The 26,392-nt window shown below is 62.2% G+C and overlaps 2 protein-coding genes across 2 annotated transcripts; both read left to right on the top strand.

Annotated features, from left to right (window-relative positions):
* The first annotated feature begins 1,343 nt into the window (after window positions 1–1,343).
* Window positions 1,344–13,760, top strand: LOC128802200 (U1 small nuclear ribonucleoprotein 70 kDa-like). Its single transcript, XM_053968461.1, is given in 11 exon segments — window positions 1,344–1,451; window positions 2,579–2,736; window positions 3,654–3,668; window positions 3,670–3,717; window positions 4,078–4,132; window positions 4,244–4,308; window positions 4,639–4,701; window positions 5,008–5,089; window positions 10,608–10,709; window positions 12,323–12,410; window positions 13,098–13,760. Coding segments are annotated over 10 exon segments (1,272 nt in total). The 5' UTR covers window positions 1,344–1,451; window positions 2,579–2,589; the 3' UTR covers window positions 13,705–13,760.
* Window positions 13,761–15,509: 1,749 nt separating this feature from the next.
* Window positions 15,510–23,219, top strand: LIN7B (lin-7 homolog B, crumbs cell polarity complex component). The gene is made up of 6 exons (XM_053968467.1): window positions 15,510–15,570; window positions 16,957–17,075; window positions 18,151–18,222; window positions 19,381–19,590; window positions 21,551–21,711; window positions 22,745–23,219. Exons 1-6 carry the CDS (start codon window positions 15,531–15,533, stop codon window positions 22,764–22,766), a joined length of 624 nt encoding a protein of 207 aa, XP_053824442.1. The 5' UTR covers window positions 15,510–15,530; the 3' UTR covers window positions 22,767–23,219.
* Window positions 23,220–26,392: the final 3,173 nt, after the last annotated feature.

Consider the following 26,392-nt stretch of genomic DNA (forward strand, 5'->3'; position numbering starts at 1 on the left):
GGTCCTCCCCCCCCCCGGGGTCACCGAGTGTCCCCAAGGAGGGGGTGACACCCCTGGGGGGGTGACGGACACCCGGGTCCTCCCCCCCCCCCGGGGTCACCGAGTGTCACCAAGGAGTGGGTGACACCCCTGGGGGGGGTGACAGGACACCCGGGTCCTCCCCCCACGGGGTCACCAACTGTCCCCAAGGAGGGGGTGACACCCCTGGGGGGGTGACGGACACCCGGGTCCCCCCCCCCCGGGGTCACCGAGTGTCCCCAAGGAGGGGGTGACACCCCTGGGGGGGTGACGGACACCCGGGTCCTCCCCCCCCCGGGGTCACCGAGTGTCCCCAAGGAGGGGGTGACACCCCTGGGGGGGGTGACAGGACACCCGGGTCCTCCCCCCCCCGGGGTCACCGAGTGTCACCAAGGAGCGGGGGGGGGTGACAGGACACCCGGGTCCTCCCCCCCCCACGGGGTCACCAACTGTCCCCAAGGAGTGGGTGACACCCCTGGGGGGGTGACGGACACCCGGGTCCTCCCCCCCCCCCGGGGTCACCGAGTGTCACCAAGGAGTGGGGGGGGGTGACAGACACCCGGGTCCTCCCCCCCCCGGGGTCACCGAGTGTCACCAAGGAGGGGGTGACACCCCTGGGGGGGGTGACAGGACACCCGGGTCCTCCCCCCACGGGGTCACCAACTGTCCCCAAGGAGGGGGTGACACCCCTGGGGGGGTGACGGACACCCGGGTCTCCCCCCCCGGGGTCACCGCGTGTTACCAAGGAGGGGGTGACACCCCTGGGGGGGGGAGGGGCGGGGAATGGGTGTCACCCCCTCCCCCCATGGCAGCACAGGGGGGGACACCCCGGTGGGGGTGAGGGGGGGGTTGGGGGTGTACCCCACGGTTGCCATGGCAACGGGACGAGGGTGACACCCTGGTTGCCGTGGGGGGGGGGGGGGGGAGGGAGGTCTGTCACCTCGGTTGTCATGGTAACGACACGAGGTGACCCCCCCCGCCCCAACCTGCTGGTTGTAACCCCGGTTACCATGGCAACGACTAGGCTGTGCCCCCCCCCGTTGCTATGAGGGGGGGAGGGGACGCGCACAAAGAGGGCGGACCCGGTTGCCATGGTAACCCCGGTTGCTACGAAGAGGCCCCGCCCCCGTTGCTATGGGGCGCGGCGGAGGGGCGTGGCCACCTTGTCCGCGACGGCCTAGCCCCGCCCCCAGCAGCGGCTCTAATAGCCACGCCCCTAACCGCGATGACCCCGCCTCCAGCCACGCCCATCCCGCAATTTCACCGCCCTCTTTGACCCCGCCCACCGCCGCCCCTCAGCCGTTACCGTCCCCTCCCCGTCGTTCCGCCGCCGCCACTTCCGGTTTCCCCCCTGGCTTCCGGTGGCGCCGCGGCGGGCGCGCATGCGCGGGGGGGAGGCGCGCGCGGAGCGGCCGGGCCGGAGGGAGCGCGGGGTCCGTGAGGGCCGAGGGGCGGCGGGGACGGGGCCTGAGGGGGCCCGGGCGGCCCCGAGCGGGGAACGGGGCGGGAAGCACCCGGCCAGGGAATGGGGAGCGGCCCGGAGCAGCGGGGGTGTCACGGGGGCGGTCTGCGGTGGGTCTGTGAGGGTGAGGGGGGCGGGGGCGCTGCCCTGAGGTGTCGGGGCTCTGAGGGCGGTTATGGGGCCCGGGGGAGGGGTGTGGGGGGGTTTTGGGGGTCTCGGGGTGGTTCTGGGGGTGCGGGGGGTGTGTGGGGGTGGGGTTATGGGGGTCTAGGGGTGTCCGGAGGGGATTTTCGGGGGTCTGGGGGTGGCTGGTGTGGGGTGAGAGAGGCCCAGGAAGGTTTTGGGGGGTCCCAAGTGGGGTTTTGGGGGTCTGGGGGTGGCTGGTGTGGGGTGAGAGAGGCCCAGGAAGGTTTTGGAGGGTCCCAGGTGGGGTTTTGGGGGTCTGGAATGGGTCTGGGGGTGTCCAGGCTGGGGTTATTGGGGTCTGGAGAGGATTCTGGGGGGTCTGGGGGTGGCTGGAGTGGAGTTAGAGGGCCCCAGGAAGATTTTGGGGGGTCCCAGTTGGGGTTTTGGGGGTCTGGAATGGGTCTGGGTGTGGCTGGTGTGGAGTTAGAGGGGCCCAGGAAGATTTTGGGGGGTCCCAGTTGGGGTTTTGGGGGCCTGGGGGTGCTGGTGTGGGGTGAGAGAGGCCCAGGAAGGTTTGGGTGGTCCCAAGTGGGGTTTTGGGGGTCTGGAATGGGTTTGGGGGTGGCTGGTGTGGAGTTAGAGGGACCCAGGAAGGTTTTGGGGGGTCCCAGGTGGGGTTTTGGGGGTCTGGGGGTGGCTGGTGTGGGGTGAGAGGGGCCCAGGAAGATTTTGGGGGGTCCCAGTTGGGGTTTTGGGGGTCTGGGGGTGGCTGGTGTGGGGTGAGAGGGGCCCAGGAGGGTTTTGGGGGGTCCCAGGTGGGGCTGTGGGCTTGGGGTGGGTTTTTGGGGATCCAGCCTGGGATGAGGTGGCTGCAGTGAGGGCGGAATTTTGGGATTTTCGGATGGGGTGGGGTTTTGGGGTGACCTTGGGTGGGCTCAGGGGGTCCTGACCCACCCTCTGCCCCCCACCCAGAGCTCCCCAGGATGACGCAGTTCCTGCCCCCCAACCTTTTGGCCCTTTTTGCCCCCCGGGACCCCATCCCTTACCTGCCCCCCCTCGAGAAGTTACCCCACGAGAAGCACCACAACCAACCCTACAGCGGCATCGCGCCCTACATCCGCGAGTTTGAGGTACCCCAAAGCCCCCGGGACCCCCAAAACTCCACCCAGGAACTCCCCAAAGCCCCCGGGACCCCCAAAACCCCAACCTGGAGCTCCCCAAAGCCCCCGGGACCCCCAAAACCCCACCCGGGAACTCTCCAAAACCACCCGGGAACCCCATAATCCCCCCCAAACCCCCAAAACCCCACCCTAGAACTCCCCAAAACCACCCCAGAACTCCGCAAAACCACCCTGGAACCCCACAAAACCGCCCTGGACCCCCAAAACGCCACCCTGGAACTCCCCAAAACCACCCCGGACCCCCAAAACCCCACCCTGGAACTCCCCAAAACCACCCTGGAACTCCAAAACCCCACCCTAGAACTCCACAAAACCACCCCGGACCCCCAAAAACCCCACCCTGGAACTCCCCAAAACCACCCCGGACCCCCCAAAACACCACCCTGGAACTCCCCAAAACCACCCTGGAACCCCAAAACCCCACCCTGGAACTCCCCAAAACCACCCCGGAACTCCAGAACCCCACCCTGGAACTCCACAAAACCACCCGGGAACCCCAAAACCCCACCCTGGAACTCCCCAAAACCACCCTGGACCCCCAAAACCACCCTGGAACTCCACAAAACCACCCTGGAACCCCAAAACCCCCCTGGAACTCCACAAAACCAAACCTGGAACCCCATAATCCCCCCCTAAACCACCAAAACCCCACCCCAGGACTCCCCAAAACCACCCCAGACCCCCATAATTCTCCTCTGCATCCCCCCAAATCCCCCATAACCCCATCCTGGACTTCCCCCAGACCCCATAACCCTGCCCCAAACCCCCTCCCCACCCCCAAAACCCCTCTGTGTCCCCCCAAAACGCCTCTGTGACCCCCCCAAACCCCCTCTGTGACCCCCCCAAACCCCCTCTGTGTCCCCCAGGACCCCCGCGATGCCCCCCCCGCCGACGCGCGCCGAGACGCGCGAGGAGCGCATGGAGCGCAAGGTACGTCCGGAACCCCCCAAAAACGGGGGGCAAACCCCCCCCAAAATTGGGTCCAGCCCCCCCAGGGGGTTCAGCCCCTTCCCCACCAGGCTGGGAGTGCTGGGGGGGGTCCCCAAAACTGGCACCAAGGGGGTGCCGCCCCCTAAATTTCAGCTCGTCCCCAAGGCAGGACTTCGGTTCATCTCTGGGTTTTAGGGGATCCTCTTGGGTTGTGCTTGCCCTCCACCACCGGGGTGTTTTGGGGTCTCCACTGGATTTTGGGGGGCTGTGGGTGGAGCCTGAGGTTTTGAGGACCCCCTGAGGTCACCCCAACTCTCATTTCTTGGTCATTTTTTTCCTCCTTTTTTTTTACCCAAATAGCGGCGGGAGAAGATCGAGCGAAGGCAGCAGGAGGTGGAGTCCGAACTCAAGCTCTGTAAGTTGGGGAGGGGTCCCGTGGGGCTGGGGGGGGGTCCCGTGGGGCTGGGGGGGTTCCCCCTTTTCCTCTGACCCCTCCTGACCCCCCCTTTTTCCTCTTTTCCCCCAGGGGACCCCCACAATGACCCCAACGCCCAAGGAGATGCCTTCAAAACCCTGTTTGTGGCCAGAGTGGTGAGTGCTGGGGGGAGGAAATGGGGTCCCCCCCAATTTGGGGGGACTCACACCAATTTTTGGGGTTTCTCCAGGTCCTCGAGGGTCTTTCCTCAATCTTTGGGGTTCCCCAATCCCCGTGGTCCTCGTTAATTTTGGGTTCTCCCCCCAATCCCTGAGATCTCTCTTTATCTGTGGAGCTCCGTGGTGCTCCCCCATAATCTGTGGGGTTCCCTTCAATTTTTGGGATCTTCTCCCAATTCCTGTGGGTTTTCCCACTCTTGGGGATCCCCCAGTTCTTGGGAACACCCCCCCCAAATTTTGGGGTCACCCCTCCTCGTTTCTTCCCAGAATTACGACACGACGGAGTCGAAGCTGCGCCGAGAATTTGAGGTTTACGGCCCCATCAAGAGGGTGAGTGTGGGGGGGTGGGCTCACCCCCAAAAAACGCCCCCCAAACACCCCCCCCGTGCTGTCCAGGGGGGGTCACACCTGTCCCCCAACCCGTTTTTTGGGGTGTCACACCTGTCCCCTCACACCTACAGACGCACCTGGCGTGCAGCCACCTCTCTGTGACCCCCCCAAACGTCCCCGTGGCCACTGCCCGCTGCCTGGGGGGGGGGGGGGGGTCACACCTGTGTGTCCCCCCCGTATTTTTGGGGTCACTCACCTGTCCCTCACCTGTCCCACACCTGTCCCACACCTGTCCCACACCTGCAGATCTACATGGTGTACAACAAGCGCTCGGGGAAGCCACGTGGCTACGCCTTCATCGAGTACGAGCACGAGCGGGACATGCACTGTGAGTACCCCCGGACCCCCCCTGCACCCCCAAACTCCCCCAGCCCCCCCCACTCCGCATGTCTGACCCCCACACCCACACCTGGGGGGCCCCGTGGCCCCCCCCAGGGCCGGGCGCCAGGTAAGTGCCGGGGCGGGGCGTGCGGGCGACGGGGCGGTGGCCGAGCGAGGCTACAGGTGGCCAAAGCTACTGGTAGCCAAATGTTCAGGTGGTCAACATAGAGGTGGCCAAGGCTACTGGTAGCCAAGGGTGCAGGTGGTCAAGATACAGGTGGCCAGGGCTACTGGTAGCCAAGGGTGCAGGTGGTCAACACAGAGGTGGCCAAGGCTACTGGTAGCCAAGGGTGCAGGTGGCCAAGGCTACTGGTAGCCAAGGGTGCAGGTGGTCAACATAGAGGTGGCCAAGGCTACTGGTAGCCAAGGCTACAGATAGCCAAGGCTACTGGTAGCCAAGGGTGCAGGTGGTCAAAATACAGGTGGCCAAGGCTACCAGTAGTCGAGGTTACAAATGGAAAAGGCTCAGGTGGAAAGGGCTCAGGTGGCCAAGACTATTGGGTGGCCAAACTAGAGGTGGACGGGGCTACCATTGGTCAAGGGCACAGGTGGCTGAGGTGTAGGTGGCCAGATTTGCAGGTGATCAGGGCTACACGTGGACAGGGCTACAGGTGATCCAGTTTTAGGTAGCCAAGGCTACCAATGGCCAAGGTAACAAGGCTACAGGTGGCCAAGCTCTAGGTAAGCAGGGCTACAGGTGGCCCAAGTACAGGTCACTGCTAAACTGCAGGTGGTGGCCGAGGCTGTGGTTGGCCAAGGCTACAGACAAGCTGAGGGACAGGTGGTGGCCAAGGTTATGGCTAGTCAAGGTACGAGCAGGGCTACAGTCGGTGGCCAAGACTACATACGCGTGGTGGCCAAAGTAGAGGCAGAGCTGCAGTTGGTGGCCAAGGCTCCAGACAGCCAAACTACGGGTGGCCAAGGTTATGGCTGGCCAGCGGTGTGGTTGACCAAGACTACAGTTGGGCTACTTAGAGGCAACCAAGGCTAATGCTAGCCAAGCTACAGTTGGCCACTGGTACTGTTGTCCGACCTACAATTGGTCAAGGCTACCATTGGCCAAGATTCCAGGTAGCCAAACTACAGGCAACCGAGGCTGGGGTTGGCCAAGGCTCCGGGTAGCCAAACTACAGACGACCAAGGCTACTGTTGGCCAAGGCTTTGGTTAGTCAAATTACGGGCAAACACGTCTACGATTGGCCAAGGGTATCGTTGACCAAGGCTTCGGTTGGCCAAGGCTGTGGGTAGAGCTACCTTTGGCCAAGGCTGCCACTGGCCAAATTTATGGGTAGGGCTACTGTTGGCCAAGTGTCCAGCTGACCGAATTTTCCATTGGCCAAGTCTTCAAGGGGGCCAGATCTCCAGCTGGCCAAGGCTGGGGGTAGATCTACCATTGGCCAAGTCTCCAGTTGGCCAATCGCCTGTTGGCCAACGTTTTGTTTGTCGAGGCTACCATTGGCCAACCGCCCCGTTGGCCAAGCGTCCAAATTGGCTGAGCCTATGGGTAGAGCTCCCACTGGTCAACACCTTCCATTGGCCAAGCACCGGTTGGTCAAATGTTCAGCTGGTCGAGCCTATGGTAGAGCTCCCATTGGTCGAGCACCACATTGGTCAACCTTCCATTGGTCAGCTACCCTGTTGGCCAAGCGTCCAGCTGGCCAAGCCTATGGGTAGAACTCCAGTTGGTCAACCTTCCATTGGTCAACCTCCCATTGGCCAACCATCCCATTGGCCAAGCATCCAAGTTGGCTGAGCCTTTGGGTAGAGCTCCTGTTGGTCAACTTTCCATTGGCCAACCACCCCATTGGTCAAGCGTCCAGCTGGCCAAGCCTGTGGGTAGAGCTCCCATTGGCCGACCGTCCATTGAGGTCGGCCAACCTTCTGTTGAGGTCGGCCAACCTTCTGTTGAGGTCGGCAAACCTTCCATTGAGGTTGACCAACCTTCCGTTGAGGCTGACCAACCTTCCATTGACGTTGGCCAACTTTCCATTGAGGTCGCCCAACCTTCCGTTGAGGTCGCCCAGCCTCCCATTGAGGTTGGCCAACCCAACCCGTTGGCCAATGCCTAGTTGGCCAAGTCCATCCTGCGGCGGGCGCGTCGTGCCGGCACCGCTCTGTCTCTGTGTCTCTTTGTCCCTGCACCCCTCGGGGCGGGCGATTCGGGGGTGTCCCCGTTCCGGGGGCGTCCTGGCTCTGAGGGCGTCCCCGCTTCAGGGGTGTCCCCGTTCTGGGGGTGTCCCCACTCCAGGGCTGTCCCATTCCAGGGTGTCCCCACTCCGGGGTGTCCCCGTTCTGGGGTGTCCGGCTCTGTGGGTGTCCCCACTCCGGGGCTGTCCCATTCCAGGGTGTCCCCACTCCGGGGTGTCCCTGTTCTGGGGGTGTCCCCGTTCTGGGGTGTCCCCACTCCGGGGGTGTCCCCATTCCGGGATGTCCCCGCTCCAGAGGTGTCCTGGCTCCATGGGTGTCCCCACTCTGGGGTGTCCCCACTCTGGGGTATCCCCGTTCTGGGGGTATCCCCGCTCTGGGGTGTCCCCGCTCCGGGGTGTCCCCGCTCCGGGGGTGTCCCCACTCCGGGGGTGTCCCCACTCTGGGGTATCCCCGTTCTGGGGGTGTCCCCGCTCCGGGGGTGTCCCCACTCCGGGGGTGTCCCCGCTCTGGGGTGTCCCCGTTCCGGGGGTGTCCCCACTCTGGGGTATCCCCGTTCTGGGGGTGTCCCTGCTCCGGGGTGTCCCCACTCCGGGGGTGTCCCCACTCCGGGCTGTCCCCACTCCGGGGGTGTCCCCGCTCCGGGGGTGTCCCCGCTCCGGGGTATCCCCGCTCTGGGGTGTCCCCACTCCGGGGGTGTCCCCGCTCCGGGGTGTCCCCGCTCCGGGGGTGTCCCCACTCCGGGGTGTCCCCGCTCTGGGGTATCCCCGCTCTGGGGTGTCCCCGCTCCGGGGTGTCCCCGCTCCGGGGGTGTCCCGTCTCCGGGGGCGCCGTCTCCGCGTGCGGTGGGGGGGACGGAGGCCGGTGGCCGGCCGGGGTTGTATTAACTGTGTTTTATTGTCACTGCAGCCACCTTTGTGATGGCTTTTGCCACTGCTGGCTTGCAGCTGATCCCAATGCTCCCCCCTCCACACCTCAGTGTATGGTTGGTATAAGGGTTTGTATCCTGGTAAGACACGTGTATAACCCCCCCACCCCCCAAAAAAAGAAAATAAAAAAAATATCACCACTGTAGTGGAGGGGGGGGGGTCGTGGGGAGCCCTGAGCCCCCCCCCGGCCCCCCTCCCCCCCCTCACCGAGGGCAGCGGAGGAGTTTGGGGGGGGTTTGGATTTGGGGGAGACCCCTCTGCTCGCAGCCGGGCCGGGCCGGGCTGGGGGCGGCAGGGTCGGACCCCCCCCCCCAATAAAGGTTTATCTGCCCCCCCTCCCCAATTAGGGGATCCCGCCCCCCTCCGTGTTTTGGCGGGGGGGGGGGGCTCCTCGCGGCGCCCCCCCCCCTCACCTCATGGACCCCTCCCAGCGCGGGCAGGGAGCGAATCCCACCTGGAATTCCCAAATTTCCCCCCCCCCCCAAACCCCCCCCAGCACAGTCACGGCCTCAGTCTCTGCTGAGGTGGGAACATGTGACCCCCCCCCAGTTTTTTTTGGTTTTTTTTGGGGAGGGGGCCCTCAAGGAGCCCCCCCCCACCCCCTCAATGTGGGGGGTGACAAGGCAGGACCCCCCCAGCCCCCCCCGTATTTGTTTTGCCCGAGGAAGAGGAGGAGGAGGAAGGCGGGGGGGGGGCTCTGAGTGCCCCCTCCCCATGTGGGTCCCGAGAGGGGTGGGTGCCCATGGCGCCCCCCCCCCCAAAAAATAGTTTGGGGCCCCCCCCGGAGCCTGGATGTGTGTAGGGCCTACAGCTCGCTGGGGGGGGAGGGGACAGGTCCCTTAGCGGGGGGGGCGGGTTTTGGGGGGGATGGGAATGGGGGGGGGGCTGAGCCCCCCCCCAAAAAAATTGGGGAGCGACCCCTCCCCGGTCCCAGCGACCGAGGGGGGCGTGGTGGGGGGGGGGGAGGGGTAAAAACGGCGTTTTTTAGGGGAGGGGGGGGCCGAGCCCCCCCATGCCACAGTGGGGGGGTGGGATGTGTGCGGGGGGGGGGGGGGGGTCCCCGAGGGGTGGGGGGGGTGCGGATTTTTTTTTTTGGGGTGGGGGGGCTGTGAGGTAGGACGGGTCTCAGGTAAGGCCCCAGCGCCTGTCCCGGAGCGGCTTCGTCTGGAGGGGCCCCCCCCCCCCGGCGGGGGGGGCACGGACCCGCCCCCCACCACGCCCAGGACTCCGGGAGAGTTGGGGGGGGGGGGGCGGGGGGGGGGCGGGGAGAAAAATTTGGGGAGGGGGGGGCGGGGTTAGGGGGTGGGGGAGGGGCTGCGTCCAGCTGGTGGTGCCTCGTTTTGGGGGGGGGGGGGGGCCCGAAATGCCGCGGGTGCCCCCCCCCAAAAAAAAAAAAAAAACAACAAAAAAAAAGATTTGGGGGGTGTGAGAGATTGGGGGGGGCAGTGAAGGTAAGCCAGCGCTGGGTGTGCCCCCCCCCAAAATTTGGTGGGGGGTCGTTAGGTAAAAGAGGTGACCCCCCCCCCAAAAATGAGGTGTTGGGGGAGTTGGTTTGCTGTTGAAGGGGGGTGAAAACCCCAAAAAATTTAATGGGGGGGGGGCAATGTACAGGTAAAGGAGGTGACCCCCCCCCAAAAAAAATGAGGTGTTGGGGGGGTCAGTATAAAGGTGAAGGGGTGCCCCCCCCAAAAAAAATCAAGGTGGGGGGGTCAATAATCAGGTAAAGGTGGTGACCCCCCCCCCAAAAAAAAATCAAGGTGGGGGGGTCAATAAACAGGTTCAGAGGGTGACACCCCCCAAAAAACAAGGTTGAGGGGGGGTCAATAAACAGGTAAAGGACCCCCCCCCCCAAAAAAAATAAGGTGGGGGGGTTAATTTATGGGTGGGGGGGGTCAATGTACAGGTGAAGGTGTTGACCCCACCCCCAAATCAAGCTGGGGGGGGGGGCCATAAAGTGGGGGGGGTCACTCTGCAGATGGAGGTGGTGACCCCCTCAAAAAAAAAAAAACACCACCAAAATCCGGGGGGTCCTTAAAGAGGTGAAGAGGGTTTCCCCCTCCCATATTTTGTGGCGTCGGTTTGGGGGGGGGTTAATTTTTTTTGGGGGGGGGTCTCACAGCCCCTAACCCTTTCCTTTCCAGCCGTGTCTTTTTTTTTTTTGGGGGGGGGGTCTCACTCCCTTAACCCCCCCCATTCTTTTCCCCACCCCACAACCCTTGTGGGGTTTTGGGGGATTTTATTTTTTGGGGGTTGGGGGGGTGGGTGATTTTTTTGGGGGAGGGGGGGGCGGGGCTGACCCGACCCCGCTGTGGCTGACGCCCCCCCCCTTTTCCCACCCCCCCCTCCCTTTCCCCTCGGGACCCCCTCCCCCTCCCCAAAAATATTTTGCAGCCGCCTATAAACACGCGGACGGGAAGAAAATCGACGGGCGCCGGGTGCTGGTGGACGTGGAACGGGGCAGGACCGTCAAGGGCTGGCGGCCCCGGCGCCTGGGTGAGACCCCTCCCCAAATTAACCCCCCCACCCCAAAACCCGGGGGCTCTGCCGTGGGGGGTCACTTTGGGGTTAGGGGTCAGTTTTGGGGTCAGTTTGGGTTAGTGGTCAGTTTGGGGTTAGGGGTCAGTTTGGGTTAGGGGTCAGTTTTGGGGTCAGTTTTGGGGTCAGTTTGGGTTAGGGGTCAGTTTGGGTTAGGGGTCAGTTTGGGGTTAGGGGTCAGTTTGGGGTTAGGAGTCAGTTTTGGGGTCAGTTTGGGTTAGGGGTCAGTTTTGGGGTCAGTTTGGGTTAGGGGTCAGTTTGGGGTTAGGGGTCAGTTTTGGGGTCAGTTTGGGGTTAGGGGTCAGTTTGGGTTAGGGGTCAGTTTTGGGGTCACTTTGGGGTTAGGGGTCAGTTTGGGTTAGGGGTCAGTTTGGGTTAGGGGTCAGTTTTGGGGTTAGTTTGGAGTTTGGGGTCAGTTTTGGGGTCAGCTTGGGTATGGGGGTAAGTTTGGGGTTAGGGGTCAGTTTGGGGTTAGGGGTCAGTTTTGGGGTCAGTTTGGGTTAGGGGTCAGTTTGGGTTAGGGGTCAGTTTTGGGGTCAGTTTGGGGTTAGGGGTCAGTTTTCGGGTCAGTTTTGGGGTCACTTTGGGGTTAGGGGTCAGTTTGGGGTTAGGGGTCAGTTTGGGTTAGCGGTCAGTTTTGGGGTCAGTTTGGGTTTGGGGGATCAGTTTGGCGTTAGGAGTCAGTTTTGGGTTTGGGGGTCAGTTCTGGGGTCAGTTTTGGGGTCCCTGAGCCCGTGTCCCTGCAGGGGGCGGTTTGGGGGATTGGTTTTGGGTTTGGGGTCGGTTTTGGGGTCAGTTTTGGGGTCCCTGAGCCCCGTGTCCCTGCAGGGGGCGGTTTGGGGGGTCAGTTTTGGGTTTGGGGGGTCAGTTTGGGGTCCCTGAGCCCCGTGTCCCTGCAGGGGGCGGTTTGGGGGGTCAGTTTTGGGTTTGGGGGGTCAGTTTTGGGTTTGGGGTCAGTTTTGGGGTCCCTGAGCCCCATGTCCCTGCAGGGGGCGGTTTGGGGGGTCAGTTTTGGGTTTGGGGTCAGTTTGGGTTTGGGGGGTCAGTTTTGGGTTTGGGGTCAGTTTGGGTTTGGGGGGTCAGTTTTGGGTCAGTTTTGGGGTCCCTGAGCCCCGTGTCCCTGCAGGGGGCGGTTTGGGGGGTCAGTTTTGGGTTTGGGGGGTCAGTTTTGGGGTCCCTGAGCCCCGTGTCCCTGCAGGGGGCGGTTTGGGGGGTCAGTTTTGGGTTTGGGGATCAGTTTTGGGTTTGGGGTCGGTTTTGGGGTCAGTTTTGGGGTCCCTGAGCCCCGTGTCCCTGCAGGGGGCGGTTTGGGGGGTCAGTTTTGGGTTTGGGGGATCAGTTTTGGGTTTGGGGTCAGTTTTGGGGTCAGTTTTGGGGTCCCTGAGCCCCGTGTCCCTGCAGGGGGCGGTTTGGGGGGTCAGTTTTGGGTTTGGGGTCGGTTTTGGGGTCCCTGAGCCCCATGTCCCTGCAGGGGGCGGTTTGGGGGGTCAGTTTTGGGTTTGGGGTCAGTTTGGGTTTGGGGGGTCAGTTTTGGGTCAGTTTTGGGGTCCCTGAGCCCCGTGTCCCTGCAGGGGGCGGTTTGGGGGGCACCCGGCGCGGCGGCGCCGACGTCAACATCCGGCACTCGGGAAGGGACGACACCTCCCGCTACGACGAGCGGTGAGTGGGGGGTCCCGGGGGGCTCTGGGACCCCCTGGGACCCCGGGATTGTCACTGGGACCCCCTGGGAATCCCGGGATTGTCACTGGGACCCCTTTGGGACCCCCCTAAATTGGGTCGGGGACCCCCAGAACCCCCTTGGGACCTCCTGGAATGGGTCAGGGACCCCCTTGGGACCCCCAAATTGGGTCGGGGACCCTCAGGACACCTCAGGGACCCCGTTGGGACGCCCTAAATTGGGTCAGAGACCCCCTGGAGTGGGTGAGGGACCCTCAGGACACCTCAGGGACCCCCTTGGGATCCCCCAAATTGGGTCAGGGACCTCCTGGAATGGGTCAGGGACCCCCTTGGGACCCCCTGGAGTGGGTGAGGGACCCCCAGGACACCTCAGGGACCCCCTGGAATGGGTCAGGGACCCCCTTGGGACCCCCGAAATTGGGTCGGGGACCCCCAGGACCCCCTTGGGACCCCCTGGAATGGGTCAGGGACCCCCTTGGGACCCCCAAATTGGGTCGGGGACCCCCTAAATTGGGTCAAGGATCCCCTTGGGACCCCCGAAATTGGGTCGGGGACCCCCAGGACACCTCAGGGACCCCCTTGGGACCCCCGAAATTGGGTCAGGGACCCCCCCCCCCCAGCCCCCCCCCGGCGTCCCCCCGCCGCCTCCTGAGCCCGCTGTCCCCGCAGGGACCGGGAGCGGGAGCGGGAGCGGGACCGCCGGGAGCGCTCTCGGGAGCGGGACCGGCGCCGTTCGCGCTCCCGGGAGCGGCGGCGGCGAACGCGGAGCCGCGAGAAGGACGAGAGGGAACGGAAACGCGGCGGGAGCCGCGACCGCAGCAAGGACCGCGACCGCGACCGCGACCGCAAGCGCCGCTCGCGGTCCCGCGACCGAAAACGCGACCGCGACCGCGACAAGAAGGACGAGGCTCCCCTGGAACCGCTGGAGCCCCCCGAGGAGCTGGGAGGGGGCGGCGGGGAGCCCGGGGCCGCCGAGGGGATGGCGGCGGACGCGGCGGAGAAACGGGAGAGGGAGCGGGAGCGGCGCCGCGGGCACCGGGAGCGGGAGAGGCGGCGGGAACGGGAGCGGGAGCGCGACCGGGAGCACAAACGGGAACGGGAGCGGCGCGACGAGAGAGCGCCCGGGGCCGGCGGCGGCGCCGGGCCGGGCAACGAGGGCGGCGAGGCGGGGCCCGGCGGCGACCCCGAGATGTTCCTGGGCGCCGAGGGCGTGCCCGCGGCCGATGGCTACCTGGGCGCGGAGAATGGCTACCTGCTGGAGCCGCCCCTGGAGTGAGGGCGGGCGCGCCGCGCAGGGGCGCCGGGGAATAAATGGCTTTTATCGGAAAAATACACAGGGGGTTTTTGGGGTTTTTTTGGGTTTTTTGGGGGGTGGAAAAAGGGAGGGGGAGGGGGGTTGGGGTGCGGGGTGGGCGCTGCGCCAGATTTGGGGTTTTTTTCGGGTGGAATTGGGGTTTTTTTTTGCTCGATTTTTTTTTTTTTTCGGGTGGAATTGGGGTTTTTTGCTCGATTTTTTTTTTTTTCGGGTGGAATTCGGGGTTTTTTTGCTCGATTTTTTTTTTTTTTTCGGATGGAATTCGGGGTTTTTTTGCTCAATTTTTTTTTTTTTCGGGTGGAATTCAGGGTTTTTTGCTCGATTTTTTTTTTTTTTTCGGGTGGAATTCGGGGTGTTTTTGCTCGATTTTTTTTTTTTTTTCGGGTGGAATTGGGGTTTTTTTGCTCGATTTTTTTTTTTTTTCGGGTGGAATTCAGGGTTTTTTGCTCGATTTTTTTTTTTTTTCGGGTGGAATTCAGGGTTTTTTGCTCGATTTTTTTTTTTCGGGTGGAATTCGGGGTTTTTTTGCTCGATTTTTTTTTTTTTTCGGGTGGAATTCGGGGTTTTTTTGCTCGATTTTTTTTTTTTTCGGGTGGAATTGGGGTTTTTTTTTGCTCGAATTTCGCTTCTTTCAGGTGGAATTGGGGTTTATTTGCTCGAATTTGGGATTTTTCAGGTGGAATTGGGGGAGTTTTGCTTGAATTTGGGTTGTTTTCAGGTGGAATTGGGTTTTTTTTGCTCGAATTTGTGATTTTTCAGGTGGAATTTGGGTTTTTTTATTCGAATTTCGCTTTTTTTCAGGTGGAATTGGGGTTTTTTACTCGAATTTCGCTTTTTTCAGGTGGAATTTGGGGGGTTTTGCTCGAATTTGGTTTTTTTTCAGGGCGAATTGGGGGTATTTTGCTCCAATTTGGGTTTTTTTCGGATGGAATTGGGTTTTTTTTTGCTCGAATTGGGTTTTTTTCACATGGAATTGGGTTTTTTTTACTTGAATTTGGGTTTCTTCAGGGCGAATTTGGGGATTTTTTTTCTCCAATTTGGGTTTCTTTCACGTGGAATTGGGGATTTTTTGTTCCAGTTTGGGATTTTTCAGGTGGAATTGGGGAGTTTTTGCTCCAGTTGGGGGTTTTTGCTCCAATTTGGGGGTTTTTTTCAGATGGAATTGGGGATTTTTGCTCCAAAAATTTATCCCTAAAAATAACGTCCCCCTTATTTTAGATTCTCTCCCTAAAAAGAACTGCCCCCTCCCCCAAATTTGGGGGCTTTTTCCCACCCCAAATTTGTGACATCCCCCCGATTTTTGGGGTCTTTTCTCCTGGAATTGTGGTCTCTCCCTGTCCAATTCCCCTCCCTCCTCCCCCCCCCAAATTTGGGGTCCCCCCCGATAATTTTGGGACCCCCCCCCAATTTTGGGGTCCCTCCCGGTAATTTTGGGACCCCCCCCATTTCCCCCCCCACATTTGGGGTCTTCACCCTAAAATTTGGGGTCCCCCCACCCCATTTCACCCCCTCCAAAATTTGGGTCCCTTCCACTCCCCCCCCCCCCCCGAATTTGGGGTCTCCCCCCGTTTCTGCGCACGCGCAGGGGGCGTGTCCATTTCCGCGGGGGGCGTGGCCACAGCAGGACACTGGGCGTGGTCGGCGCACGCCCAAATAAGGTCATGGGCGTGGCCGCGCCGCAGGAGACGTGACCTGCAGCGGGCGGTGGGCGTGGTCTGAGCGAGGAAAGGGGGCGTGGTTTGTGCGGAACGGGGCGTGGTCGGCGGGGTGGGCGTGGCCGGGCGAAGATGGCAGCGCTGAGCGGGGACGCGCTGGGGCTGGAGCGGGGTACGGGGGGATTTTGGGGGGATTTTGGGGGGATTTTGGGGGATTTTGGGGATCTGGGGGGGTCCGGAGGGTGGGGGGGAGGGGAGGGGGAGGGGCTGAGGGGTGTCGGGAGTGGGGGTGGGGGCGCCAAGGGGCGTTTGGGGGGGATTGAATGGGAAATTTGGGGGGAATTGGGGGGAATTTGGGGTTTTGGGGGGGGGTCTGCGGGGTGGGGGAGGGGGTTTGGGAGGGTTTGGTGGAGGGGGGGGCTGAGGAGGGGCAGGGGGTGAATTTTGGGGTGCAGGGGGGGAGTTTTGGGGTGTTTTGGGGTGACGTGGGGCTGGTTTGGGGCACAGTGAGCAGTTTTGGGGGGGCGGGGCTGGTTTGGGGTGGTTTTGGGGTTTTATTTTGGGGTGGTTTTGGGGTGATCTTTGTGTTTCTGGGGATGTTTTAAGGTGATTTCGGGGTTGGGTTTTGGGGGGCTTTTGGGGCAGTGTTAGGGTGACTCTGGGGTGATTTTGGGGTTTGGTTTTGGGGTGACTCTGGGGCCGTTTTGGGGCGTTTCTGGGGTGATTCTGGGCCTGGTTTAGGGTATTTTTGGGGTGACTCTGGGTCTGATTCTGAGGTGATTTGTGTTGAATCCGGAGGCGATTTTGGGGTGACTCTGGGTGCGATTTTGGGGTGGTTTCGGGCTGTTTTGGGGTGACTCTGAGCGTGACTTTGGGGCTGTTTTGGGATGACTCTGGGGGTGATTTTTGGGTCGTTTTAGGTCGATTTTGGGGTGACTCTGGGCATGATTTTGGGGTAACTCTGTGTCTGATTTGGGGGGGATTTTGGGGTGATTTGGGGGTGACTCTGGGGGTGATTTGGGGGTGACTCTGTGTTTGATTTTGGGGTGACTCTGGGGCTGTTTTGGGGTGACTCTGGGGTGATGTTGGGCTGACTTGGGGGTGATTTTGGGGTGATTCTGGGGGTGATTTTGGGGTGATTTTGGGGTGACTCTGGGGGTGATTTTGGGGTGATTTTGGGGTGACTCTGGGGCGACGTTGGGCTGATTTGGGGGTGATTTGTGGGTGATTTTGGGGGTGACTCCGGGGGTGATTTTGGGATGATTTTGGGGTGACTCTGGGGCGATGTTGGGCTGATTTGGGGGTGATTTTGGGGTGATTTTGGGATGATTTTGGGGTGATTCCTGGGGGTGATTTTGGGATGATTTTGGGGTGACTCTGGGGCGATGTTGGGCTGACTTGGGGGTGATTTGTGGGTGATTTTTGGGGGGATTCCGGGGGTGATTCTGGGATGATTTTGGGGTGATTTTGGGGTGACTCTGGGGCGATGTTGGGCTGACTTGGGGGTGATTTTGGGGTGATTCCGGGGGTGATTTTGGGCTGTTTTGGGGTGCCCCAGACGTGTCCCGGGCCGTGGAGCTGCTGGAGCGGCTCCAGCGCAGCGGGGAGCTGCCCCCCCAAAAGCTGCAGGCGCTGCAGAGGGTCCTGCAGAGCAAGTTCTGCTCTGCCATCCGCGAGGTGACCCCAAATCCACCCCAAACCCCAAATCCACCCCAAAAAACCCCAAATCCATCCCAAAAACCCAAAATTCCCAAAATCCACCCCAAAAACCCCCAAACCACCCCAAAAAAAGCCCAAAACCACCCCAAAAACCCCCAAAACCACCCTCAAAACCCCCAAATCCACCCTAATTCACCCCAAAAACCCCTAAAATCACCCCAAAAACCCTAAAATCACCCTAAAACCCCAAATCCATCCCAAAAACCCCAAAATCCACCCAAAAACCCCAAATCCACCCCAAAAACCTACCTGGGAACCCCCAAATCCAACTGGGAACCTCAAAATCCACCTGTGAGCCCCCAAATCCACCCAGGAACCCCAAAACCACCCCAAAACTCAGCTGGGAACCCCAAAACCCACCTGGGACCCCCCAAATCCACCGGGGAGCCTCAAAATTCACCCCGGAACTCGAAATCCAAGGGGGAACCCCGAATCCACCCCTAAACCCACCCCAAAACCTCCCCAAAACCCCCAAATCCACCCCAAAACTCACCTGGGAACCCCAAAATCTACCTGGGAGCCCCGAAATCCACCCAAAACCCCCAAAACCACCCGCAAGCTCACGTGGGAACCCCCAAATCCACCTGGGAACCCCAAAATCCAAGGGGGAACCCAAAATCCAAAGGGAAAGGCTGAAATCCTTAGGGGAACCCGCCAAAATCCACCCCAAAATCCACCAGGGAGCCCCAAAATCTACCCAGGAACCCCAAAACCCACCAGGGAACCCCAAACTTACCGCAGGAACCCCCAAAATCCATCCTGGACACCCCAAGCACACTTGGTAACCCCAAAATTCATCCAGGGGACCCCAAAATCCATCCAGGGGACCTCAAAATCCCACATGGCCCACAAAAACTCCTCCATCCCCCCCCATTTTCTCTCCAACTCCCCAAAATCCCCCCCAAAATCTTTCCTGGGACCCCCCCCCCAGTTCCCCCCGGGGTCCCCCCAGATTTCTGCAGCTGCCCCTTGGGGGGTTGGGGGGGGCTGCCCTGGGGTTTTGGGGTCCCCCCCAACCCCGGGGTCCCCCCAGGTCTACGAGCAGCTCTACGACACCTTGGACATCGCGGGGAGCCCCGAAATCCGCGCCCACGCCACGGCCAAGGTACCCCAAAAACCCCCCCGGGGACCCCAAAACCCCCCCTGGGACCCCAAAACCACCCCTGGGACCCCAAAAACACCCCCGGGGACCCCAGAAAACACCTTGGGGACCCCAAAACCCCCCAGGTACACCAAAAGCTCCCCAGGGAACCTAAAAAAAATCCCTCCTGGGGACCCCAAAATCACCCTGGGGACCCCAAAACAACTCAATGTCCCGAGTGTCCCCGATGTCCCAAATCCCCTCGATGTCCCCAATATCCCCAATGTCCTCAATCCTCACAACGTCCCCAATGTCCCCAACCCCCCACAATATCCCCAATGTCCCCAAACCCCCCAATGTCCCCAATGTCCCCAGTGTCCCCAATGTCCCCAATGGCCCCAACCCCCCCAATGTCCCCCAGTGTCCCCATTGTCCCCAACGTCCCCAGCGCCCCCAATGCCCCCAAAGTCCCCAATGACCCCAATCCCCCCAATGTCCCCAACGTCCCCAATGTCCCCAACCCCTCCAGTGTCCCCAATGTCCCCCCGCTGTCCCCAGGCCACGGTGGCGGCGTTCGTGGCCAGCGAGGGCCACGCCCACCCGCGGGTGGTGGAGCTGCCCAGTGTCCCCAGTGTCCCCAATGTCCCCCCAATATCCCCTGATGTCCCCAATCCCCCCAATCCCCCCAGTGTCCCCAATGTCCCCAAACCCCCCCAGTGTCCCCTGATGTCCCCAACGTCCACAGTGTCCCCATAATCCCCCAGTGTCCCCAACATCCCCAGTGTCCCCAATGTCCCCAACGCCCCCAATCCCCCCAATGACCCCAATCCCCCCAATGACCCCAATCCCCCAAATGTCCCCAACATCCCCAATGTCCCCATAATCCCCCAGTGTCCTTGATGTCCCCAATCCCCCCAATCCCCCCAGTCTCCCCATAATCCCCCAATGCCCCCAATGTCCCCAATGACCCCAACGCCCCCAATGCCCCCAATGTCCCCAATGTCCCCAATGACCCCAACGCCCCCAACGCCCCCAATGACCCCAATGACCCCAACGCCCCCAATGCCCCCAATGCCCCCAACGTCCCCAACCCCCCAATGTCCCCATAATCCCCCAATGCCCCCGATGTCCCCAATCCCCCCAACCCCCGCAGTGTCCCCAGTGTCCCCCCGCTGTCCCCAGGCCACGGTGGCGGCGTTTGCGGCCAGCGAGGGCCACGCCCACCCGCGGGTGGTGGAGCTGCCCAAGACCGAGGAGGGTTTGGGCTTCAACATCATGGGGGGCAAGGAGCAGAACTCGCCCATCTACATCTCGCGCGTCATCCCCGGCGGGGTGGCCGACCGCCACGGGGGGCTCAAGCGCGGCGACCAGCTGCTCAGCGTCAACGGCGTGGTGAGCACTTGGGGAGAATTCCGGGGGTTTTGGGTGGTTAAATTGGGGTTTGAAGGGTGAAATTGGGGTTTGAAGGGTTAAATTGTGGTTTTGGGGTGATTGCAGGAGGTTTGGGTGGGATATGGGGGATCAGCTGCTCAGCGTCAACGGGGTGGTGAGCATTTGGGGAGAATTCCGGGGGTTTTGGGGTGGATAAATTGGGATTTTGGGTGGTTAAATTGGGGTTTGAAGGGTTAAATTGGGGTTTTGGGGTGGTTTTGGGGGGGTTTGGGTGGGATATGGGGGATCAGCTGCTCAGCGTCAACGGCGTGGTGAGCATTTGGGGCGAATTCCGGGGGTTTTGGGGTGGTTAAATTGGGGTTTGAAGGGTTAAATTGTGGTTTTGGGGTGGTTTTGGGGGGGTTTGGGTGGGATATGGGGGATCAGCTGCTCAGCGTCAACGGGGGTGGTGAGCATTTGGGGAGAATTCCGGGGGTTTTGGGGTGGATAAATTGGGATTTTGGGTGGTTAAATTGGGGTTTGAAGGGTTAAATTGGGGTTTTGGGGTGGTTTTGGGGGGGTTTGGGTGGGATATGGGGGATCAGCTGCTCAGCGTCAACGGGGTGGTGAGCACTTGGGGAGAATTCCGGGGGTTTTGGGTGGTTAAATTGGGGTTTGAAGGGTGAAATTGGGGTTTGAAGGGTTAAATTGTGGTTTTGGGGTGGTTTTGGGGGGGGTTTGGGTGGGATATGGGGGATCAGCTGCTCAGCGTCAACGGCGGGGTGGTGAGCATTTGGGGAGAATTCCGGGGGTTTTGGGGTGGATAAATTGGGATTTTGGGTGGTTAAATTGGGGTTTGAAGGGTTAAATTGGGGTTTTGGGGTGGTTTTGGGGGGGTTTGGGTGGGATATGGGGGATCAGCTGCTCAGCGTCAACGGCGTGGTGAGCATTTGGGGAGAATTCCGGGGGTTTTGGGGTGGATAAATTGGGGTTTGAAGGGTTAAATTGGGGTTGGAAGGGTTAAATTGGGGTTTTGGGGTGATTGCAGGAGGTTTGGGTGGGATATGGGGTAACCGTCGGCTCAGCGTCAATGGGGTGTTGAGGATTTGGGGGAAATTCGGGGATTTTGGGGTTTTTGGGTGGTTAAATTGGGTTTGCAGTGGGTAAATTGGGGTTTTTGGTGGGTTTTTTGGGGCTGGGGCAGTTTCTGGGTGGGTTTTGGAGCCGGGGCAGTTTCTGGGTGGTTTTTGGGGCTGGGACAGTTTCTGGATGGGTTTTTGGGGCCGGGGCAGTTTCTGGGTGTTTTTGGGGCTCCATCCCGGGTTTTGGGGTGCAGAGCGTGGAGGGGGAGCAGCACGAGCGCGCGGTGGAGCTGCTGAAGGGTTTTGGGGTCAGGACAGTTTTTGGTTGGGTTTTTGGGACCGGGGCAGTTTCTGGATGGGTTTTTGGGGCCGGGGCAGTTTCTGGGTGTTTTTGGGGCTCCATCCCGGGTTTTGGGGCGCAGAGCGTGGAGGGGGAGCAGCACGAGCGTGCGGTGGAGCTGCTGAAGGGTTTTTGGGACCGGGGCAGTTTCTGGGTGGTTTTTGGGGTCAGGACAGTTTCTGGGTCGTTTTTGGGGCTCCATCCCGGGTTTTGGGGCGCAGAGCATGGAGGGGGAGCAGCACGAGCGCGCGGTGGAGCTGCTGAAGGGTTTTGGGGTCAGGACAGTTTTTGGTTGGGTTTTTGGGACCGGGGCAGTTTGTGGATGGGTTTTTGGGGCCAGGGAAGTTTCTGGGTCGTTTTTGGGGCTCCATCCCGCGTTTTGGGGCGCAGAGCATGGAGGGGGAGCAGCACGAGCACGCGGTGGAGCTGCTGAAGGGTTTTTGGGACCGGGGCAGTTTTTGGTTGGGTTTTTGGGGCCGGGGCAGTTTCTGGGTGGCTTTTGGGGCCGGGGCAGTTTCTGGGTGGTTTTTGGGGCTCCATCCCGGGTTTTGGGGTGCAGAGCGTGGAGGGGGAGCAGCACGAGCGCGCGGTGGAGCTGCTGAAGGCGGCGCAGGGCTCGGTGAAGCTCGTGGTCCGTTACACGCCCCGCGTGCTCGAGGAGATGGAGGCGCGCTTCGAGAAGCTCCGCACGGCGCGGCGCCGGCAGCACAACAGCTACTCGTGAGCGGCCCAAAATCCCTGAGTCCCCAAATCCCTGTGCCCCAAAATCCCTGTGCCCCAAAATCCCCGAGTCCCCAAATCCCTGTGCCCCAAAATCCCTGAGTCCCGAAATCCCTGTGCCCCAAAATCCCTGTGCCCCAAAATCCCCGAGTCCCCAAATCCCTGTGCCCCAAAATCCCTGAGTCCCGAAATCCCTGTGCCCCAAAATCCCTGTGCCCCAAAATCCCCGAGTCCCCAAATCCCTGTGCCCCAAAATCCCTGAGTCCCGAAATCCCTGTGCCCCAAAATCCCTGTGCCCCAAAATCCCCGAGTCCCCAAATCCCTGTGCCCCAAAATCACTGAGTCCGGAAATCCCTGAGTCCCGAAATCCCTGTGCCCCAAAATCCCTGTGCCCCAAAATCCCCGAGTCCCCAAATCCCTGTGCCCCAAAATCCCCGAGTCCCCAAATCCCTGTGCCCCAAAATCCCTGAGTCCCGAAATCCCTGTGTCACAAATCCCCAAGTCCCAAAATTCCTGTGCCCCAAATCCCTGTGCCCCAAAATCCCTGTGCCCCAAAATCCCCGAGTCCCCAAATCCCTGTGCCCCAAAATCCCTGAGTCCCGAAATCCCTGACACCCCAAATCCCTGAGTCTTGAAAACCCCTGAGTTCCCAAATCCCTTAGTCCCCAAATCCCTGAGTCCCCAAATCCCCAAATCCTTGTGTCCCAAAATCCCTGAGTCCTGAAATCCCTGACTCCCCAAATCCCCGAGTTCCCAAAATACTTGAGTGTTGAAATCTGCACCCCAAATCCCTCAGTCCCCAAATCCCTGAGTTCCCAGAATCCCTGATTTCCCAAATCCCTGCACCCCAAATCCCCAAATCCCTGAATCCCTGAGTCCCCAAATCCCTGAGTCCCCAAATCCCTGCACCCCAAATCCCTGAGTCCCCAAATCCCCGAGTTTCCAAATCCCGAACCCCAAAATCCTGAACCGTGCCCAGTTTTGCCCCAAACCCCCCTGACCCCGCTGACCCCACCCCAATTTCACCCCACAGGTCGCTGGAATCGAGGGGGTAGAACCCCCCGGGACCCCCCGGGACCCCCCCGGGACACCCCAGGACCCCCCGGGACCCCCCCAGGACCCCCCAAAGTCACCTGGGGACCCCCTGGGACCCCTTTGGGACCCCCCAAAGTCACCTGGGACCACCCCCGGGACACCCCAAAGTCACCTGGGACCACCCCCGGGACACCCCAGGACACCCCGGGACCCCCTGGGACCCCTTTGGGACCCCCCAAAGTCACCTGGGACCCCGCGGGACCCCCCCGGGACCCCCCAAAGTCACCTGGGACCCCCCCGGGATACCCTGGGACCCCCTGGGACCCTCCCCCAGGACACCCCAAAGTCACCTGGGACCCCCCAGGAACCCCCCGGCACCCCCCAAATCCCCCCCCGTGTATATTTGGGCTATTTCTGTACAGTATTTATTGGCAACTATTTAAAGCTGTGGCCCAGGTGGGTCACCTGTGTCACCTGTGTCACCTGAGTGTCACCTGAGGGTCACCTGTGTCACCTGTATCACCTGTCACCTGTGTCACTTGTGTCACCTGAGTGTCATTGAGTGTCACCTGTGTCACCTGAGTGTCACCTGAGGGTCACCTGTGTCACCTGTGTCACCTGTCACCTCTGTCACCTCTGTCACCTGTCACCTGTGTGTCACGTGTGTCACCTGTGTCCCTAATGTCACCTATGTCACCTGAGTGTCACCTGTGTCCCCCCTGTGTCACCCTAATGTCACCTGAGTGTCACGTGACCCTCCCCAGGCTGGGGGGAGGGGTCCAGGCGCCTTTTTTGGGTGGGAAAAGGGGGGCGGTAACCATGGCAACGGGACGGGGGGGATGTCGCCATGGCAACGGGGGAGGGGCGGTCTCCATGGCAACGGGGGGGGGATCCTCAATCCCGTCTCCATGGCAACGCACCTGGAGGGGGGGGGGAGAGCTGGCCTGTCGTCATGGCAACCGGGGAGGGGGCGGAGTCACGTCTCCATGGCAACGCGGGGGGGGTGGAGGGGCGGTTTCCATGGTGACACAGGGGGTGGGGGGGGCGCGATCCCGTCTCCATGGCAACGCGGCTTGGCTGATGCTCCGTCTCCATGGCGACCGCCATGAAGGGACGTGATGCCGTCTCCATGGCAACGGGGCTGGCGGGTGCTCCGTCTCCATGGCGACGCGCGGGGGGGCGTGGCCTCCACCCCGTCTCCATGGCGACGCGGGGCGGTTTCCATGGCGACGCGCTCCATCCTGGCGCGCGGGGATTGGGGGGGGGGGATCCCATTGCCATGGCGACGCATGGAGGGGGGGTGGGCAACGGTCCATCCCCATGGCAACGCGGGGGCGGGGCCGTCTCCATGGCAACGCGCATGCGCGCCAGCCCCCGCCCCCGCCCGATGACATCACCCCGGCGCGGCCCCGCCCCCCGCGCGCTCCCATTGGCCGCTCGCGGCCAGGCCACGCCCCTCCCTCCCACCCGCCGCGGGGCGGGGCCAGCGCGCCGCCGGCGTCCCGGGGCGCGCTCCCATTGGTCGGCGCCGCCGTCAATCAGCGCCGCTCTTAAAGGGCCCGCGCAGCGTTTTGCGGGGCCGGCCGGGGGGGGGTCCGGTACCGGGGGGGGGGGCGGGCGGCGGCCGCGGGGCTCGGGCGGGCCCGGGGCGCGCTGGGGGCCTGAAACGGGTGCGGGGGCGACCGGCAGCGGACCCCCCCCCCCCCCGGGGCCCCCCCTCCCCGCCGGGCCGCCTCCCTCCGCCGGAGCTGCCGCAGCGCCGCTCGGAGCCCAGGTAGGAGCAGGGCCCGAGCCCCCCCCGGAACCCCCCCGGAACCCCCCCGGAACCCCCGGCCCGCCGCCGGCAGCCGCGTCCCCAATCCCAAATCCGCATCCCAAACCCGGCATCGCCGTCCCGATCGCATCCCGGCCCCGGCATCCGCATCCCGAGTCCCAAATCCGCATCCCAAATCCAGCGTCCCCATCCCACCTCCGGCATCCCCATCCCAAACCCGGCATCGCCATCCCGATCCCATCCCGGCCCCGGCAGCTGCATCCCGAATCCCAAATCCGCATCCCGAATCCCAAATCCGCATCCCCAACCCGGCATCGCCGTCCCGATCCCATCCCTGCCTCGGGAGCCGCATCCCGGCCCCGGCATCCGCATCCCGAATCCCAAATCCGGCATCGCCATCCCAAACCCGGCACCTCCATCCCCGGCCCCGGCATCCGCATCCCAACCCCGGCATCGCCATCCCGAATCCCAAATCCGCATCCCGAATCCCAAACCCGGCATCCCCATCCCATCCCCATCCCGACCCCATCCCCGCCATCCCCATCCCACCTCTGGCGTCCCAACCCCAATTGCGGCCCCCGCCATCCCCCATCCCAAATCCCCCACCCCAAACCCAACCCCATCCCAAAAACCCAAACCCCATCCCAAACCCAAATCCCCCATCCCCATCCCAAACCCCCCATCCCAAACCCCATCCCAAACCCAAACCCCCCACCCCAAACCCAACCCCCCCCATCCCAAACCCGCACCCCCATCCTGACCCCATCCCCACCCCCAGCGCATCCCCCTGCCCCATTTCATCCCAGTGCCCCCCAGTACCCCCCCAGTGCCCCCCAGTGCCCCCCATTCATCCCAGTACCCTCCCAGTACCTCCCAGTGCCCCCCAGTGCCCCCCAGTGCCCCCCATTTCATCCCAGTGCCCCCAGTGCCCCCCCAGTACCTCCCAGTGCCCCCCAGTGCCCCCAGTGCCCCCAATACCCCCAGTGCCCCCCAGTGTCCCCAGCGCCCCCATTTCATCCCAGTGCCCCCCAGTACCCCCCAGTGCCCCCCAGTACCCCCCAGTGCCCCCCAGCGCCCCCCATTTCATCCCAGTGCCCCCCAGTGCCCCCCAATACCCCCAGTGCCCCCCATTTCATCCCAGTGCCCCCCAGTGCCCCCCAGTAACTCCCAGTACCCCCCATTGTACCCCCATCCCATCCCCCAGTAACCCCCAGTAACCCCCCCATTTCACCCCAGTGCCCCCCACTGCATCCCCCATTGCACCCCCATTGTCCCCAGGTGTGCCCAGGTGTGCCCAGGTGTGCCCAGCCTGATGTGGGAGGTGCTGCCCACCCCCTGCCAGGACCCCAAGAGGGTCTTGGGACCCCCCAAAATGGGTCAGGGCTGGAGCAGTCTGGGGTACTGACCCCATATCCCCTCACCCAGGTGTGCCCAGGTGTGCCCAGGTGTGCCCAGGTGTGCCCAGGATGATGTGGGAGGGGTGCTGCCCACCCCCAGAATGGGGTCAGGACCCCCAAAATGGGTCAGGGCTGGAGCAGCTCTGGGTACTGACCCCATATCCCCTCACCCAGGTGCACCCAGGTGTGCCCAGGTGTGCCCAGGACAATGTGGGAGGTGCCGCCCACCATCAGCCAGGACCCCCAGAGTGGTTCAGGACCCCAGAGTGGGTCAGGACCCTCAGAGTGGTTCAGGACCCCCAGAATGGATCAGTCTCAGATCAACCACTGATGTCCCTCCCATTCCATGTCCCCCAGGTGTGCCCAGGCGCACCCAGGTGTGCCCAGGTGTGCCCAGGACAACGTGGGAGGTGCTGCCCACCATCAGCCAGGACCCCCAGAGTGGGTCAGGACCCCCAGAGTGGTTCAGGACCCC

This window comes from Vidua chalybeata, chromosome 34, assembly GCF_026979565.1.
Source record: "Vidua chalybeata isolate OUT-0048 chromosome 34, bVidCha1 merged haplotype, whole genome shotgun sequence".
Classification (NCBI taxonomy): domain Eukaryota; kingdom Metazoa; phylum Chordata; class Aves; order Passeriformes; family Viduidae; genus Vidua; species Vidua chalybeata.